The sequence below is a fragment of the Pleurotus ostreatus genome (assembly GCF_014466165.1).
Source record: "Pleurotus ostreatus strain PC9 chromosome Unknown scaffold_4, whole genome shotgun sequence".
Taxonomy (NCBI): domain Eukaryota; kingdom Fungi; phylum Basidiomycota; class Agaricomycetes; order Agaricales; family Pleurotaceae; genus Pleurotus; species Pleurotus ostreatus.
In genome coordinates, this window is record NW_023503159.1 from 1,749,177 (window position 1) to 1,764,613 (window position 15,437).

At 49.8% G+C, this 15,437-nt stretch overlaps 3 protein-coding genes across 3 annotated transcripts; 1 reads left to right on the forward strand and 2 right to left on the reverse strand.

Moving 5' to 3' along the window:
• Window positions 1-1,196: 1,196 nt before the first annotated feature.
• On the forward strand, window positions 1,197-3,037 carry PC9H_006389 (uncharacterized protein; the record flags this gene model as incomplete). Its single annotated transcript, XM_036775939.1, has 3 exons — window positions 1,197-1,343; window positions 1,397-2,319; window positions 2,371-3,037. 3 exons carry the CDS (start codon window positions 1,197-1,199, stop codon window positions 3,035-3,037), a joined length of 1,737 nt encoding a protein of 578 aa, XP_036631958.1.
• A 6,776-nt stretch (window positions 3,038-9,813) lies between these two features.
• On the reverse strand, window positions 9,814-11,720 carry VPS1_2 (vacuolar protein sorting-associated protein 1; the record flags this gene model as incomplete). Its single annotated transcript, XM_036775940.1, has 16 exons — window positions 9,814-9,826; window positions 9,880-9,904; window positions 9,963-9,998; window positions 10,057-10,233; window positions 10,294-10,329; window positions 10,380-10,389; window positions 10,444-10,513; window positions 10,567-10,647; window positions 10,699-10,706; window positions 10,763-10,799; window positions 10,854-10,929; window positions 10,977-11,098; window positions 11,155-11,304; window positions 11,358-11,419; window positions 11,474-11,607; window positions 11,663-11,720. 16 exons carry the CDS (start codon window positions 11,718-11,720, stop codon window positions 9,814-9,816), a joined length of 1,095 nt encoding a protein of 364 aa, XP_036631959.1.
• Window positions 11,721-13,321: 1,601 nt separating this feature from the next.
• Window positions 13,322-15,294, reverse strand: PC9H_006391 (uncharacterized protein; the record flags this gene model as incomplete). The annotated part of the gene is made up of 7 exons (XM_036775941.1): window positions 13,322-13,779; window positions 13,845-14,171; window positions 14,221-14,323; window positions 14,371-14,701; window positions 14,760-14,897; window positions 14,945-15,092; window positions 15,147-15,294. The coding sequence occupies 7 exons, from the start codon at window positions 15,292-15,294 to the stop codon at window positions 13,322-13,324; spliced, it is 1,653 nt and encodes a 550-aa protein (XP_036631960.1).
• Between the last annotated feature and the right edge of the window lie 143 nt (window positions 15,295-15,437).

Genomic DNA, 15,437 nt, shown 5'->3' on the forward strand with positions numbered 1-15,437 from the left:
GTACGCACACGAGGCATCAACATTTGCAAACATAGTGCACGATGGGGATGTGCATCGACTCCATAACAAGAGCCACACCTGGCAATGACCCAATCAATCGAGACAACACGGCGCAACCCAACACAAGACACGGAAATCAACTTCGTGGCTGGAAGAGGCTAAGCATCAGCAGACGGCGCTGTATCAAGATGCGAGGGACGTGTGCGCGTGTGCGTGTGTCTGAGTCGGGACGTTTGCGTTTGCGTGTTTGTGTTCGTATTTGTATCCATATTCGCGGTTGCGGTTGCGATTGCGCTTATCGTCGCCCCTGCGTGCGAGGCTTGGTATCCGGCTTCCGTGTCTCGTCGTTGCGTTTACGATGCCGCTTGTTGGCGGTGGTATTGTCATTCCTCGCCGCAAGGGAGGTGGGGATATCATTGTGGCACTGGAGGGGACACACTATCAGCGAGTGATGCGCGATGTTAGAAGTGATTGCGTACGCACCTTCGTCTACTCTCTCGTTTATCCTCCCTCCCCGCCCGTTCTGTGTCCTCCCATTATCTTTTCGCGCCCTGAAGCCTGCCAACGCAAGCTCATACATCGACGACTCAACGTACGTAGCGTCGACGGTCCGAGTTTCTTCCCCAGCCTCGAGTGGCGATTCAGCGCATATAGCAGCCCATTGTTTGGCGCGAGAGTCGATTGACAAGAATTTTTTTGGAGGGTTTTCTGAGGTGGCGGGTATGTTGGTTGGGGTGAAGAGCGGAGGGTGGAGTGGGTTGAGCGTGTTCGCGAATCTGAGTGATCGCGCGGTGAGTTGGGGGAGGGAGCTGACTCGGGGGGCTCACCTACAACACCATGGCCGTCCATCCATCTGGCTTTGGGTAGAATCGAGAACGCGAGTACGTGACTGCTCGGTTTCCTGGGTGTCGTCTTCCTTGTTTGCGTCAACGTTTACATTCGCTGGGGCTGGGAGGTGGTGCCAAGGTCATGCCACTTTTCAGGTCGATGGGATTCGACATTGGTGTTCTCCGTTCGCGATACCTTTGCCGACTTGACTTGGATGCTGGGGCCGACGACGAGATGAAATAGTGACTGTAAAAGTGAGAGTGAGTTACGATGATCGATGCATTCGAGTTCAGATAGGAGTGACTCAGGGGAGATTGATCAAGGATCAAGTGAAATGTGAAGGTTAGTATTCCATCGCTTCACCTATGATGTCCATTCCGTTGGAAAATCTACGGACGGCATATGCAGAGCTGTGTCAGACAGTGACCACGGCAATTCAGACACAGTCAGGAAATGTTGCTGCTCTGGATTGCTGCAAACAGTTGTGTCTCCGATTTCTAGGAGAAATACAACAAGTAAGTGGTCTCCGGGGAGGCTAAGAGGTGATCTATAGTGACCATCTCTGCAGGTGTCTACAGCATTGGATGTGGAGACTCGAGTCTCAATTCAAACGAGTATCGATCTAATGATCAGCACACTTGAAGACGCTGCCTTAACATCCAACGACGTACCAGATATTGCACCCCAGTCACTTGGAACCCGCAGTAGTGGTGGTCGACGGGGAAGGCCAGCAGTTGAGATTGACCGAGAAGTTTTGGCGACCATCTCTTCTGGTAGACGAACTCGACAAGAAGTGGCGGACATGTTCCATTGTAGTGCTCGCACAATCCGCCGGTTGCTGGTCTCGTATGGGCTCTCTGAGCCTGGCCCACCAGTATACTCCGATGTTGTGGATCTTGACGGTACCATCAGATGTGTTTACAGTGCAGGGAAGAGTAGTGATCTTTCCCAGCTTACTGATGAAGAACTCGATGGAATCATGCTGCAAATCTACAACCAATTCCCAACCTTTGGACGGCGCATGATTGATGGCTACTTGATGCAACTTGGCGAACGTGTACCTCGTCAAAGAATTTTGGACTCCTACAACAGAGTTATTGGTCCTCCACAAGGTGTCTTTGCTCCACAACGACTTCACCGAAGAGCATATTCAGTGCCAGGACCCAACTCGCTCTGGCATCATGATGGCCAGCACGGTGAGAAATGCCAGATGATCAGCACATCATATTTGATTGAGTACAATATGGCAGGTCTCATTCAGTGGAAATTCGTCATTCATGGATTTGTTGACGGTTTCTCTCGCTTTGTGGTTGGCATCCGAGTTCACACAAATAATGAAGCCTCAAGTGTGGCGGATTTGTTTGAAGATATTGTTGAGACATTTGGATACCCAAGTCGTGTCCGTGGTGATCATGGTTTGGAGAATTTATTTGTGGCAGCAATAATGGAGGAGGTGAGAGGCTTGGGAAGAGGTTCATATATATGGGGAAAGTAGGTTGAAATATTTTACTGCTATGTTTTTAACATTTACGCTGCTTTCAGAAGTGTCCACAACATACGCATCGAGCGTTTGTGGGTGGATGTCACTCGTGGATTTGGAAAGAAATGGAAGGACTTTTTCCATCATCTTGAAATCCACGATGGACTTGACCACAACAATAACGCTCACATTTGGCTTCTACATTACTTATTCCTCTCGGCACTCAACCATGATGCTGCTATGTGGGCAGAAGCATGGAACAATCACAGCTTATCACTTCGAGGACAACCGAATCGCACGCCAAGGGAGTTGTACACAGAGGGAATGCTTACACGAGGAGTGCGTGGCTTGGTACCAGCAAGCTCAGGAGAGGTGGGGCCTCTAGATCAGGAGGAAGAAGAGGTGGTTTCAACAGATGAAGAATATGCAGCCTATGGTGTTGACTGGGATGACATCTTGAACGAACGACTTCGTGAACATCACAACACCCACAATTCTGACCACCATGGAACATCAAACCCATTTGTCTCTGATCTACCAGATCATATGCCTCACGTCAAAGTGACCGATGCAAGATGCCCATTTTCTGAAGATCAACTTGAAGCACTGAACACCTTTGTTCAAAACTTGCCAATGATCAATGTTGCTGACATGAACTCCAGGAGGCTCGTTTGGATTACCACACTCGAGTGGGCTGAGTCCCTCAATTTCAGTGAGGCTCATGATTAGTCGATCTAGGATGCATACTTCAGAAATGCAACAAGGAGTTGTATTATAATATAAATCTTGATTATTGTTTTTTGTGTGGGATTGAAGTTAAGCTTGAGTTCAGCAGTGTTTTGATTCAGAAGCAAAAGTCCTCCATGTTCCAAAACCGCACCTCAACTTCCAAAGCATAACCCCTGTCCCGAAGGGATAACCTCAACTTCCGAAAGCACAACCTCCGTGTCCCGAAAGCTCACCTCAACTTCCGAAGCATAACCCCTGTCCCGAAGGGATAACCTCCGAAGCATATGCTCCGTGTCCCGAAAGCACAACCCAGCCTCCGAAAGCACAACCTCCGTGTCCCGAAAGCACAACCTCAACATCCAAAGCACAATTCCTGAAGCATTACCTCTGGTCTGAAAGCATGCCCTCCTCCCTTTACCCTTGAAAACAAAGTTCCCTGTTTCCCAACACATATAATCCGTGTAAAGCTGTATATATTCACATACACAGCAAGCTACCTACAGGCCGCAACGATCAGAGGCCCAGTAGGTTTTTGTCCGGTGGCGGCCTTAAAACTGCACCGTCCCGTTCAAAAAAGCCCAATTGCGACGCTCGGCTGGGCATAGTCGTGATTCGTCGAGCTTCCCGGTCTTCGAATCGCCCCAGCTTGTCATTATCAATCAGTATACTTTGTAGGCCGCCGCCGGACAAAAGTAAGCTGAGCTTTCGCCGAAATCAGCTCTATGTACAGCGCGTTATATTTGAGGGTGTGTGAAACATTTTCCTTTGCAGGTTTTCAGAACAGCTTCCGTTGGGGTTTCGGAGTACTGGATGGTGCCTTCGGAACTAGTGCTTGTGCTTTCGGAACTGGGTCTTACGCTTCGGAGGTCGTGCTTTCGGAATGGATTTGTGCCTTCGGAACGGAAGTATTTTTATAGATTTTCGACCCAGTATGGCATACCATGAGCCATATATTCTCGAAATCCACAACTCAATTGGGAGCACAAGTACTCACGGGCGGGCAACCTGAGGCAGCCTAACAGATAAGTCCGGGTGAACAAACTGGCAGAATGAATTTCAAGGATATTCGCATCTCATGGGCTAGTTCCCTCTTAGTTCATTTCCAATTAGAAAGATGATTAGGATATGCACGCGCTCCAAAATCAATCAATGCCTCAATGCCATGCTGGCTCGCAGTTCACCTCATTTATCAAGAGTCGATGGTTTATCGGAGCTCGTTGGGCCTCAGGGGGCATGTCGGCGTATTCCGAAAGCTCAAATCCGAAAGCACAAACATATATGCCGAAGGTAAAGCCACCACAAGATCTGTTCGTTTATACTTCTTTGTTAGATTATGCACTCAGGCAGCTCTCCCAAATACCTAGGTTTTTTGTCCGCTCACGTCCTTCATAGTATACACCCCGCACCCGACTCTTATGGGAGTGCGCATCCAGGTTCCGCGCATGTGCATTGCGCGCGAATGACCACCGCAGATCAGATGGTAGCAAGCAATCGAGAGGTACCTCGGAATCTGCGAGGCGCGGCGAGTCGGTGAGCCGGTGAGTCGGCGACTTGGTTGCTTGGATGGCTGATGGACAACTCGATAGGTGTATTAGCGCGTACATTTCTGATTATGGTGTAGTGTTCGCAATGGCGCCGCTGCACATGCATACGCATATGCACCAGCCCTTAGCAGGTCACAACAGGCATATGTGCATTGTGCGTATGCTATCGTGGGCGATGCACATGTCACCTAGGGCTTCGAGCGTTCGATATTCGGCGCTCATCACGGACTCGGCGATGAAGGTGACTCGAGGCCTCGAGGATAAGCAAGACCACTCAGCGACGTGCCACTTTGCCTGCACTATGCATGTTCAGGATCAGCAGAAACGCCTGGCGGTGCCACTGGTGCGCACTAGATCATGCCTTGCAATAGATGCACATGGCCATGGCGAGGGCAACGAGCCCTGTCGTAAACCTTGATGGTGAAGCTTTGAAGGTATAGTGGCGTGATCAATGGGCGGTCTGTCGAATAGAAATGTGTGTCCACATACTACAGTCCGCATACGACGTGCATCATACAACTTGCGGACGTGCATTGCATGTTTTTGGTGAAATAAATCATCTCCACGGTGACCCCCGACGTCGACCACCACGAGATCAGATGCACGGATAACAGGCATCAGGGGTTCGACATTCGACCATCACACTTCCACCACAACGAAACAGCCACGAAACAGCACGAAACCCGCCCACCACCCACTATTAGCCCTCAGCCACTATCGCAGCATAGCACATGGAACACTGCCCACACAGCCAATGGCCCTTGTAGCTCCTCGGTCCATGTAGTGCGCGACTGTTGAGCAGCTCGAAGTTGAACTTCAAAAGTAAGCAGGGGAAGGAGGGAAAACGCGTCCAAGAGGCGCCGCGTGTAGGGCGGGTGACTTGGCCTATAGAATTCGTTCAGCGTCGCTAAAATCGTTCGTCGGATGCAGTAACCACTGGACAGTCATTGTGGCGTATGTCAAGTATGTTTGCATCAGAGGAATTAACCAAACACAGAGCGCCGAGGGGACATCCAGGGCCGGACCGGTTATCCATTCGCAGCGACTTCGACTGTCAGTGAGTGTCCAGGAGTCATTTTCTGACATTTTTGGCTAGTTCAGATTGCCGACTGCAGTGGGCAGTGGGCAGTGGTGTTTGTGTCTGCCGAAACTCAAGCAAAGACCCAGAAGCTTGAAGTGACGGACCATATGTAGGATGGTTCGCCCAAACTCCGCGAGGGTGGTAGCATTTCGCGACCTTGGATGAATTGTAGGCTCCTGGGTGACTACCGTTTTCGCCCATCCATTCCACTTCGTCGATCCGGAGGGTTTGCGGGCTCTCGAGCATTGTTCTTGAGCAGAGTGTTGACTACGACCTCTGAAACGGACTCGACTCTCGTAGCCATTTACAAGAGAACAGACTCGGCTGCGTCTTGGGACATTGCATACCGGGGCCTCATCCTCAGCTTGTTCGCGACTGCGAAATATCGATCCTGGATCTCAACTCGAACAGCACCTCCCGGCTTTCACAAATTCCTCAATACCTCCGAAAGGGTCCGCAAGTTCGTTTTCAAGTTCACGATCGAATTTTGGAGACCGCGGTGCTTCGCTATATACATGATTACATCCAACAATGAATGGATGATCTGGTCTCATCTGTGCTTGCAGCGAAGCTCGAAGGGGTAGTTGGCTTAGTCCAACCTTCTCGATCACCCATTCCCCCCTCCCCAAAATGCAAATGCAAAGAAACAAAGCCACTTCACGCCATTCCGGACGAATCCATCATTTCCTGCGTCTAGCTGATTCCCGATGTCGACGCTCGAGAGCTGGAACTCGTTCAAGGAAAATCCGCAGCGGGCCTCAATTTCAGTGCTCAGTCATTGAGTCAGGACACAGTATATCATATCCTTGTGACCGCGACGCAACGCGTTCACCGATCGTGGACCAGACTCTGGACGGTGAGCACTGATCTCGCGGGTATATAATTCGTCGATCTACAGCCAGCCGCCTTCACCCGCTGGTACTTCGTACCACTCTTCATCACCGTGATCCTCGCACCCCGTCTGCCTCCTGGTCTCCGGAGCACTCGTCTTGATGGCGAGCTCGGCGCCAATGTCGTCTCTCTCCTCGTCTCAGTCTTCGATATTCTGGTCAACATTTTCGAGCATCTCGCTAACGCCTTCGGCCTTCTTTCTTCCCTCTCTGACGCCAAGAGGCGGTAAGGTAGATTTTCACACCGTAAGTGCAACACGATACACTGCACCAGTGATGGTCATGCTTGTACCTTGTGTCTGCATGTCCAGGTGGAATATGAAACTAGAGTTCAATATAGGCTACACAGAAGGGAATGATAGAAGCGGGGTATATGCATACCATCCCGTCACAATGAAAATACCCTACCTATCTAGGCTCCCGGTACTTGGAAGCGAGCTTTCATTAACACGCCTCGCATATTCGTACTCAAGAACGCGTTGATCGGAAGATGAGGCGCACCACGCGCTCAAGATACATGACTGGAGGCGTTGAAAGGAATAGTCAGGCACCTGAATGGGGAAAGGGCATCCGGAACGCGTTTGGAAATATACGCAGGCAAAGAGCATCGGGAAGTGCGCGTGCGTTCGTGCTTTATCGAAGCGATGTCAAACGGGCTATCGTATCGCAGCTCGATCTAATACTCCGTCGAGCTCACAGGAGATACTTTCTCGCTGCTATTGCATTGGTTAAAGGGTTTGGCGGTCGCCATTGGGTCTTGAATTTTCTCGGGCTCTGAGCCTGATTCCTGCTCTGGGTCGGTACATTCGGCTTTTATTGCTTATAGAAATGCTGGTGGCACGAGGGTGCTTGTGTGATGGTGGTTTATGTCAAGTGAAGAATGAGCGTCTAAGGTCTTTTGAGCTGAGTATTAGGAAAGTATTGAACAGAAATTGCCATACAAGGAAATTTCTGATCAATACTTCTCTGATATTGCACCCGAGAGTATTGAGAAAGTAATCTGAATACTTTTACCGTACTTTCTTCTATTCCAGTGTCAAACTACGAATCATTGCACGGTGTGTTACTCTCGGTACCAGCGTGTCGCCCAACACATTACAGAAACGATCAAAGACATGGATGCCATGAGACGCACGTTTTGCACGAATAACAGGTCAATCGCTCTCTAGGCTACGTCTTCAAGTTCAGAAAAACACCGCCATTGGCACTGGTATTCACTAGTTGGATCGAGGATCGATTGGTTTTAACGAACGGCCATACTGCGAGGGGGGGCGAACCTTTGCTGCCCCTAGGACATCACGTCGACAACCTGCCCCTGGTGGTAGAGGTGTGTGGTCGCCTAACCATGGAAGGTCTGCCAAATATTGACGCTCTCTCAAGCCCACCTACGACTTGTGACAGCATTGACTTGCTTCAGGAGCCCGAGATCGGCCAAGCTCCGAATTACACGACCGTCTGGCACCAACGGCTCCTTGTCAATTCCACCTTCACTATTTCAACACAACAAACCCAGGAGCCATCAGCTACTATTGTGGAATCGGAGGGGTTCCCATGCAACGCGGGATTCCTAACTTGCTCGAACTCGAACGTTTGTAACCTCGAAGGACGCTAGGGAACTAAGGCAAGCGCTAGTCAGGTGAGGCAGTCTTCTTGTTTCGAGAATATGCTGTGTGGCAGTGCGTCGCGTATTGAACAGACAGTGGTGCGCGTCAAGTGCGTGTGAGCGTATAGGATTGGTTTGATGCCAATCCTGTTCGTAAAGGGGGGGGATTCAACCACGAAATGGATGAAGCACCGGGCGGCAGAGGGAGACAAGTCACGTAAAAGGAATGCTCAGATCATGATCATGAAGGTCGATGCTTGCGTTGGAAGATTAAGCCAAATATGATTAACCCCTTGAGCGCCCCTATCACAGAACATTCACCCTTACTGAGGTCTGACCTCTCCGCGAAACGCGAGCGGTCCACTAAACGCATGGAACAGATCATACAATAGCCTCCAAATCTTGCCACATGCAACTCAAACCCTGCCCTGTTTGAATCATTTTGATGAAATACAGCAGCTCACACGGCTGCTCCATCCTGGATGGATCAATCCTCAATCCTAGATCTCTTCTTCGTGCCGTGGCACTGGCATCGAAGCATCCCCAACATTCGGTTATATATGTGGTATATCCAAAATATCTGTGTGTATGTCGCTTTCCCCGGATAAAGTACGGAAGGAGGCGCGCCGGGCCTCCGTTGACATTGGGCGTCCGCGCTAGTCAAATGACGGTAATGGTAAGCACAACCATCGTCTGACTTCTTTTGGGGTACTATACACGAAGGTAGTAAACCTTTCATTCCATGCTCACGCAACCTTTACTGAGTCCATGCGTCGCGGCTACATCTGAGTTAGACGTTTACACCCGGGGTAGTAGCATTATGCATCGGTCGAAGGCCATCGTTCAAGTAAGGAGGTCGACTCCGACATCAGACGGCTTATTTGGATACGGCAGATCAGCGGACGTACTATGGCATGTCTGCATGCTGGGCACTCACAGGTCCAACTCTCCCTTTCACGGGGACGGTGCAGAATCAAACCCGGTGCAATGGTAGAAATCTAGGATCATGTACTGTCTTGAAACCACACCGGAGCATCCGTTCAGGCTGAATGAAATATACTACCGAGCGTAGGGCGGGACCAAGATGGGATCCATTCGAGCGGGCCCCGTCCTCATGACCAAGGATCAATCACTCTCCACATCAAGTAATGTCTTGGTTAACATAATTGCGGGTCCAAACGTAGGATAGCCACAGACCCCGAGGCTTCTGCCGCACAAATCATCAAGCCTCGAGGTATGCCGCCGGTCGCAGCAAATAGGACAACTCGGAGAATACGGAGGTCCGAGAAAACCTTGTTCCGGTGTAAGTGTAAGTATTGTTATTGAGCACCCAGCAATGTAAAATGTACATAGAGTAATATCTAAGGGTTGTTGACTCCGCCTAGATGTACGCAGCAAGCGGCAGCAAATATTAATACCTTAAGTGACAATTTCAGACAACGCCCCAAGTATCACATGACTAAGTTTACCTCCTAGTTCAACATTCATACTTTTACAAGCTACGCACTCCATTCTCTTACAGTCATCGCAAACGTGCACAGGGAAAAGCAGTATATTCAGGTATAGAACAAATACAACAAATTTTACATTTGTACAAGGGTTGCACACTGAACTCGGAGGGAAAGGAGAAAGAAGAGCATAATATTCTATCGAGGCATTTACGAAGGCGGGCTGCACAATATGTTAGCTTGTTGAATAAGTGAAGAGCGAGATGTGGGGCGTACACGGGAGGAACGGCGGTGACTGGGCCTATAAAACCGAAGCCAGTTAGCTATGCAAAGACTGGTTGAGGGCTGAAGGAACTTACCGGGGTCGCTGGCGAGAGCTGGGAAGGGTGTAGCAGCTGCATTGCACTGTACGGAGATAGTGGGTAACAATTATTCTGCAATACGCGATAAGACCTACCACGATCTCGACATCAGCCTGACTCTTGCCAGCGGGGAAGGTGGCGGCCTTGGTGAGCGTCTTGGGAACAGGAATAACATCAGAGCAGTCGATGAGATCAGCCTGGTTGTGACCGAGGAGAGAAAGCTTCCTCATGACTTGGGTGAATCTGTTCTGGATCTTCGGCATGTTGTCTAAGTCGTTTTATTAGATCCCACAACGATCAAATATAGACACGGGAACGTAGTACTTACTGACCATGGACTGCCATTCACAGGCACTCCTGGAGTCTGTAGTTGATGTTTAGCGGATGTATCTGACTAAGCGATATGAATATTACCTCGGGCAAGCTATACGGGAGAGGTATCAGAACTGTGGCTCTGCATCGGTCTAGAGTAACATACCAAGAAGTCGGATTGGAGTCTCATTTCACCTGCGAGAGGCGACTCAACTTCACCCTGGTTGCCTGGGGTTCTGAACTTCAAGTTAGCACTACGATCCCGACAGCATCAGCGATGAACAGTTACCCTGGGAAGGCGGTCCCTTGCAACATTGTCTCCAGGAAGAATTGAGAGTCGAACGTAGATGGAGTTGAGTCGAAGGGAGTTCTAAGGATTTATTATTAGTGGGGAATATGTCACGAGCGAGAACACCTTTACCCAGGAATCTATGCACAATGAGGTCAACTAGCGAAAACATCGAGCTTGGCAAAGGGTCACTTACGGAGGGGTCAACAAGATCGGCTGCAGCGATAGTGTGGCTGTCGAAATATCATTGATTTCTAGAAGGTGGATATATGCCGAAGATAGCTTACGAGGAAAGCAGCCAGACGACTTCAACGGTGCTAAATCCAGCGTCACCCATCCTGCTAAGAATCTTATCCACGCTATCTGAAGGCCAAATGAGTTGACGACGTAGTATAGGTTAAGGGTAATACCGAAAGGCTCTGGGACAAGACCATCAGGTGGAATCTGGGTGGCATCGGGGCGACCCAGGAAGAAGTTCAAGCGGGGAGCACCAGCGCAGTTGCTGACGCCGATGGCACCAGCGAATTGAATGCTAGAAGATAATTTTGAGTGCTAATTCTTATGACGAGGGAAAGTGTCGCGACGCACAAGTCGGCAGCACTGATGTTGTGACGAGCGATAAACGGCTTCTGTGCTTCAACAATTTCATCGATGCCCAGGTTGGCATGGAAATTGGGCTCGGTGTCACTGAAGATGATCATAGAACCGTCCGCACCACCGCCTCCGAACTGGCCAGCGCTGAAGATAACTGTGAGTACAGCTGGCGCGATAATCAAACTGGTTGACGTTACTTGGTCAATGCTGGGGAGAATGCAATCGCGTCGTGGAATGTCAAGCGCAGGGACTCGTGCACCTGGACATTACTATGCGTTAGCGGCCAGGTATACAAATACGAAGAGGTATCTACCTCTTCACCACATTGGGCACCGTCAAAGAGGTTGGTCTGTATGTCCTCTAGAATCGGGAACAGGGCGCAGCAAGCCTCGTTGGCGGTCGTTTGGCCAGTGGCACAAGTGACGCGTTTGTTAAGACTAGGTGCGCCTGTTGAAAACGATTAGTCTGGCAGTGTTCCGCCCGAGATGGGTTGGTAATTCACCAAGCGCGACAGTAGCACCAAGAGCCAAGACGAGAGCGGAAAGTTTAGCGAAAGCCATTGCCAGTGACTTGACTGAATGTCTGAGGAGAAATTCCTTTACATCTGCCCCCTTTTATACGCCTTAGGTCGCTGATGCCGGCCAATCACTGAGCCAGCCCTGTTATCTTGCTTGTGTGCATCCTTCAAACTGTACGTGAGGTGACAAACTGTCGGACGTGAGAGACGGCAGAAGTAGCTACGCAGTTCTACACCTTGAGTAAAGGAATGATATTGCACAGGTGTGAATGAGGGGTGCACTTCAGGAGTGACAGCACACGAAACAGTGTATTTTCATCGCCGGTAGTTGCAGTATGGGAAGGACCGTGGTGTAGCTAATCTGTTCATTGCACTCAATTAGATTCGGCACGTAAATAGGGAAGGCATGCATGAACGATACCGAGCTAAAATTGGGATGCAGAAGGTCAAGTTGAAGGTCTGAGTAGTCCTCTATGTTGGCAGACAGAAAGAGTTTCTCTACCTAACGTTCTACCATATGAAGCGCGGACTCCACGAGTACGCAAGGGTGTGAAATTTGCTTGATACCGCTGGACCCGGCTGCGAGGATGAATGGTTTCAGCTGTAAGAAGAAAGATGCGCTGAACTAACGAGGGGTATGCTAAGTGACATCAACGCTTACCAGATGAAAGGATCTCCAACTTGAGTAATATTCGTCTTATGATTGGTTGAGCTATTTCTGGCTGTCGGCAGCGAAGAATGACACCCATGCCAAATCCTTGTCGTCGGTAGGCGTGGAAATTTTGGATGTGTGCGGTCCCATCGCGAAAGTGGTTTGTATGGTATGTTGATGCTCGGAGGCTCCAGGGGTATGCGAAAGGCACATTTGAGACTCGCGGGTTCCCACCGCCCGAAGACGCTATCAGCTAAACATAGCACCGTGAACGTGCATATGGGAGGGAACTTGAAGGCCGAAGGAGAACAAAGAGAGCATTCACTCACATCCGCAAACGCCTCGAGGGGAGGTCGGAGGCTGGTGATCTATACTTTTTTGCTTTGTGCATTAACCAATCGTCGATGTTCTACATGGTCAAGCCTGGGAGCTAAGATGAGATGCCTGGTTACATCGGTACCCCTCGCTATTGGACGATACAATGGGCAGTAGTCAATTATTCGGATAAGACGGCGAGAATCCATGAAAATGGGTCATCGATTCACCGATTCACCACTGATGGCGCTGATAAATGTGAAAAACCTGTGAGTATGTGGCAGAAGCGCTGGTAGAAACGACTCACGAGTCAAAGTTAGAGAAGTCTTGATGGTCGCCGCAATCCAGCAGAACGGAATACTACAACCTTGAGGTATTCATTCCATCACCCTCGGTTTCAATGAGTCGAAAATGTCACATCAGTTTGTTGACGCGTCCAACAATAAGGAGGTTCAACGACGGGGTCATTTCTGCCTTCGAAAAACTCATTCGTCTTGTTAAGCACCAGCATATTTGCCTAAAGCCCCGTCGCATCCTCTTTTCGAAAACTCCAATGAGATGACAAGTACAACACGATGCACACAATACTTTGTGAGGATAAATCAGATTATATACAAATGTCTTGCAGTAGTTAGCGAGGGTCTCGGAGGATATTAAGTTCAAGCGGACATACATTATCAACGTCTGTTCAACAGGCCTAGCAACCCAGAGACTACGTTGGAGGGCGTAGGTGCACCGTTGTGAGCAGACTGTCCACCTGGTTGATTGTATTGATTTGGAGGCGGGGGCTGAGGGTGTCCGGACCATCTACTAGCAGGCGATGGGGCATGAATCGGATCAGAATAATTCTGAGGATAACCAGGTTGAGGTGGTCGCGGTGGTGGCGCATAAGCACCGTAAAAACTCTGAGCATACGAGCCATTCCAATTTGCTGGCGGGGCTGGGGAGGGAGAGGGTCGAGGGGGTGGTTGCATACTGTACCTGAAAGGTTTGGTAGGGTGTGAAAGAGATGCAGTGGATTGCGTTTCAAGTCTGGAAGATGACGAGTGGGGTTGGCCCGGTCGTGTGAGCTTGTTGGGTCGGGGTGGATGGCTTGCCTCAGTGCTGGGTCCCGGTGTAGACGGAGGTGTATTGGCTATAGCGGGTGAGATAGTAGATACATGAGATATGTCGGCAAGGGATATCAACGACGCGGCAGACCTTTAGGTCCCTCACGCTGGTCTTTCTTTTCTTTTTTCTTCTCTTTGTCCTTGTCTTTCCTTTCCTTTTCCTTGAGACCCTTCTCCTTATCTTTCCTTTCCTTTTCCTCCTTCTTTAGATCCTTTGCGGACTTCTCCGGCACCGCCGCTTTGGGCTGCAATTCAGGCATAGGAATCTTACTAATGTGGATTGTGAGACTGTTCGGTGGGGTATACTTGTTGGACTTCGTCTTGTCGTCGTCGCCATCTAGTTTGATTCTCCGAGGTCCCTTCTGGGGAGACGTTATCGTGTCGTATAAAACGTACTGATGAATCTCCTCCTCGACGCCTGGATATCATTAGGGGAAGGTCAGGTCCAAAGGAAAGCACCGACACACCAGCCTTATGGCGTACTCGCTTTGTCTGCTCAACCACCTGAACAACCTTCGGGACTTGCTCAGCCCCTGCAGAACGAATCGTGATGAAGAGAATAGCATCGTCCTACACGATTTAGTCGTCGAGACGAGGGCCCTTAGATCAATACTCACCTGCAACAGATTGAAGCAGTATTGACCATAGTCTTCAATCGAACCTTCCTCTGCAACAGTCACCTCGTTGTATTCGCCTTTTATAGCCTGCATCTCAGCTATTCTGTCGATACCGCCCCTTGGCGTTGGCTTAGGCGGGAGGGTAGGAGGGGCACTTTGTCCAGCGGCCGACGACTCGGCGGCGACCTCGGACATTGTACGTCGAACACCAAAGAACGAAGTACTAGAGGGGGATTCGCCGTCCTTATGGTAGGTATCATTCGCATCATGGAACGTCAACAATGCAGTGAGCATGACGATCTCCAAACCCTTCCTATCATCAATATCGAATCTATTCGCAGACGCAGAGACGTGTGAGTATGGATTGAGGTAAAAAATAGCGGGTTTACCGATTCAGATTGTAGTCTAGGACTTGTATTGAGGAGGTCTTTAGCCGACCAGCAGGCTCTTTGGTAACAGCAACCAGAACCGGAGGATCTGGCTTTCGTAACAAATAGCATTCCTCCCGTTTCCACTCGAATTCGTGTCTGCATCACCGATCAGTATCGCCCACTAGATCACCAAGAACACGTACTCTTCCCACTGGAAGCTCCATTTGAACGACAAAGTGCCCGTGTACTTCAATTCTACTATCTTCGTAGGATTGCAGAGCTCCAACACCTTCACCTTGCTAGTGCTAGCCGGCGCTGTTACCGTCACCAGCAAGGACTCGGACATCGGGTCTATGTTGCTACTCTCTGTATCAAAGCTTATTAGAATGGTTCGTTGTGACGCACCATAAACCTCAACCTTGTACCCAGCAGGATCCACAACCCGCTGTTTCCGATAATGAATCGTCCCGGAAGGTTCGACGAGATCGACGACATTCGGATGGTCTTTGTTCGGAGTAACCACCAACGTGAACAGATTCTTGTCCAAACTCATGACCTATGGTTTGAGGGAGGAACTGTCTTCCCAGTATGTTGCGGAGGGAGGGAAGTTCTGGGACTACATATAGAGTCTAAAGCGAGCACTGCCACATCATTGTGACTGCGATCAAGTTCATGTTGTTGTCACGGGCACCTCGA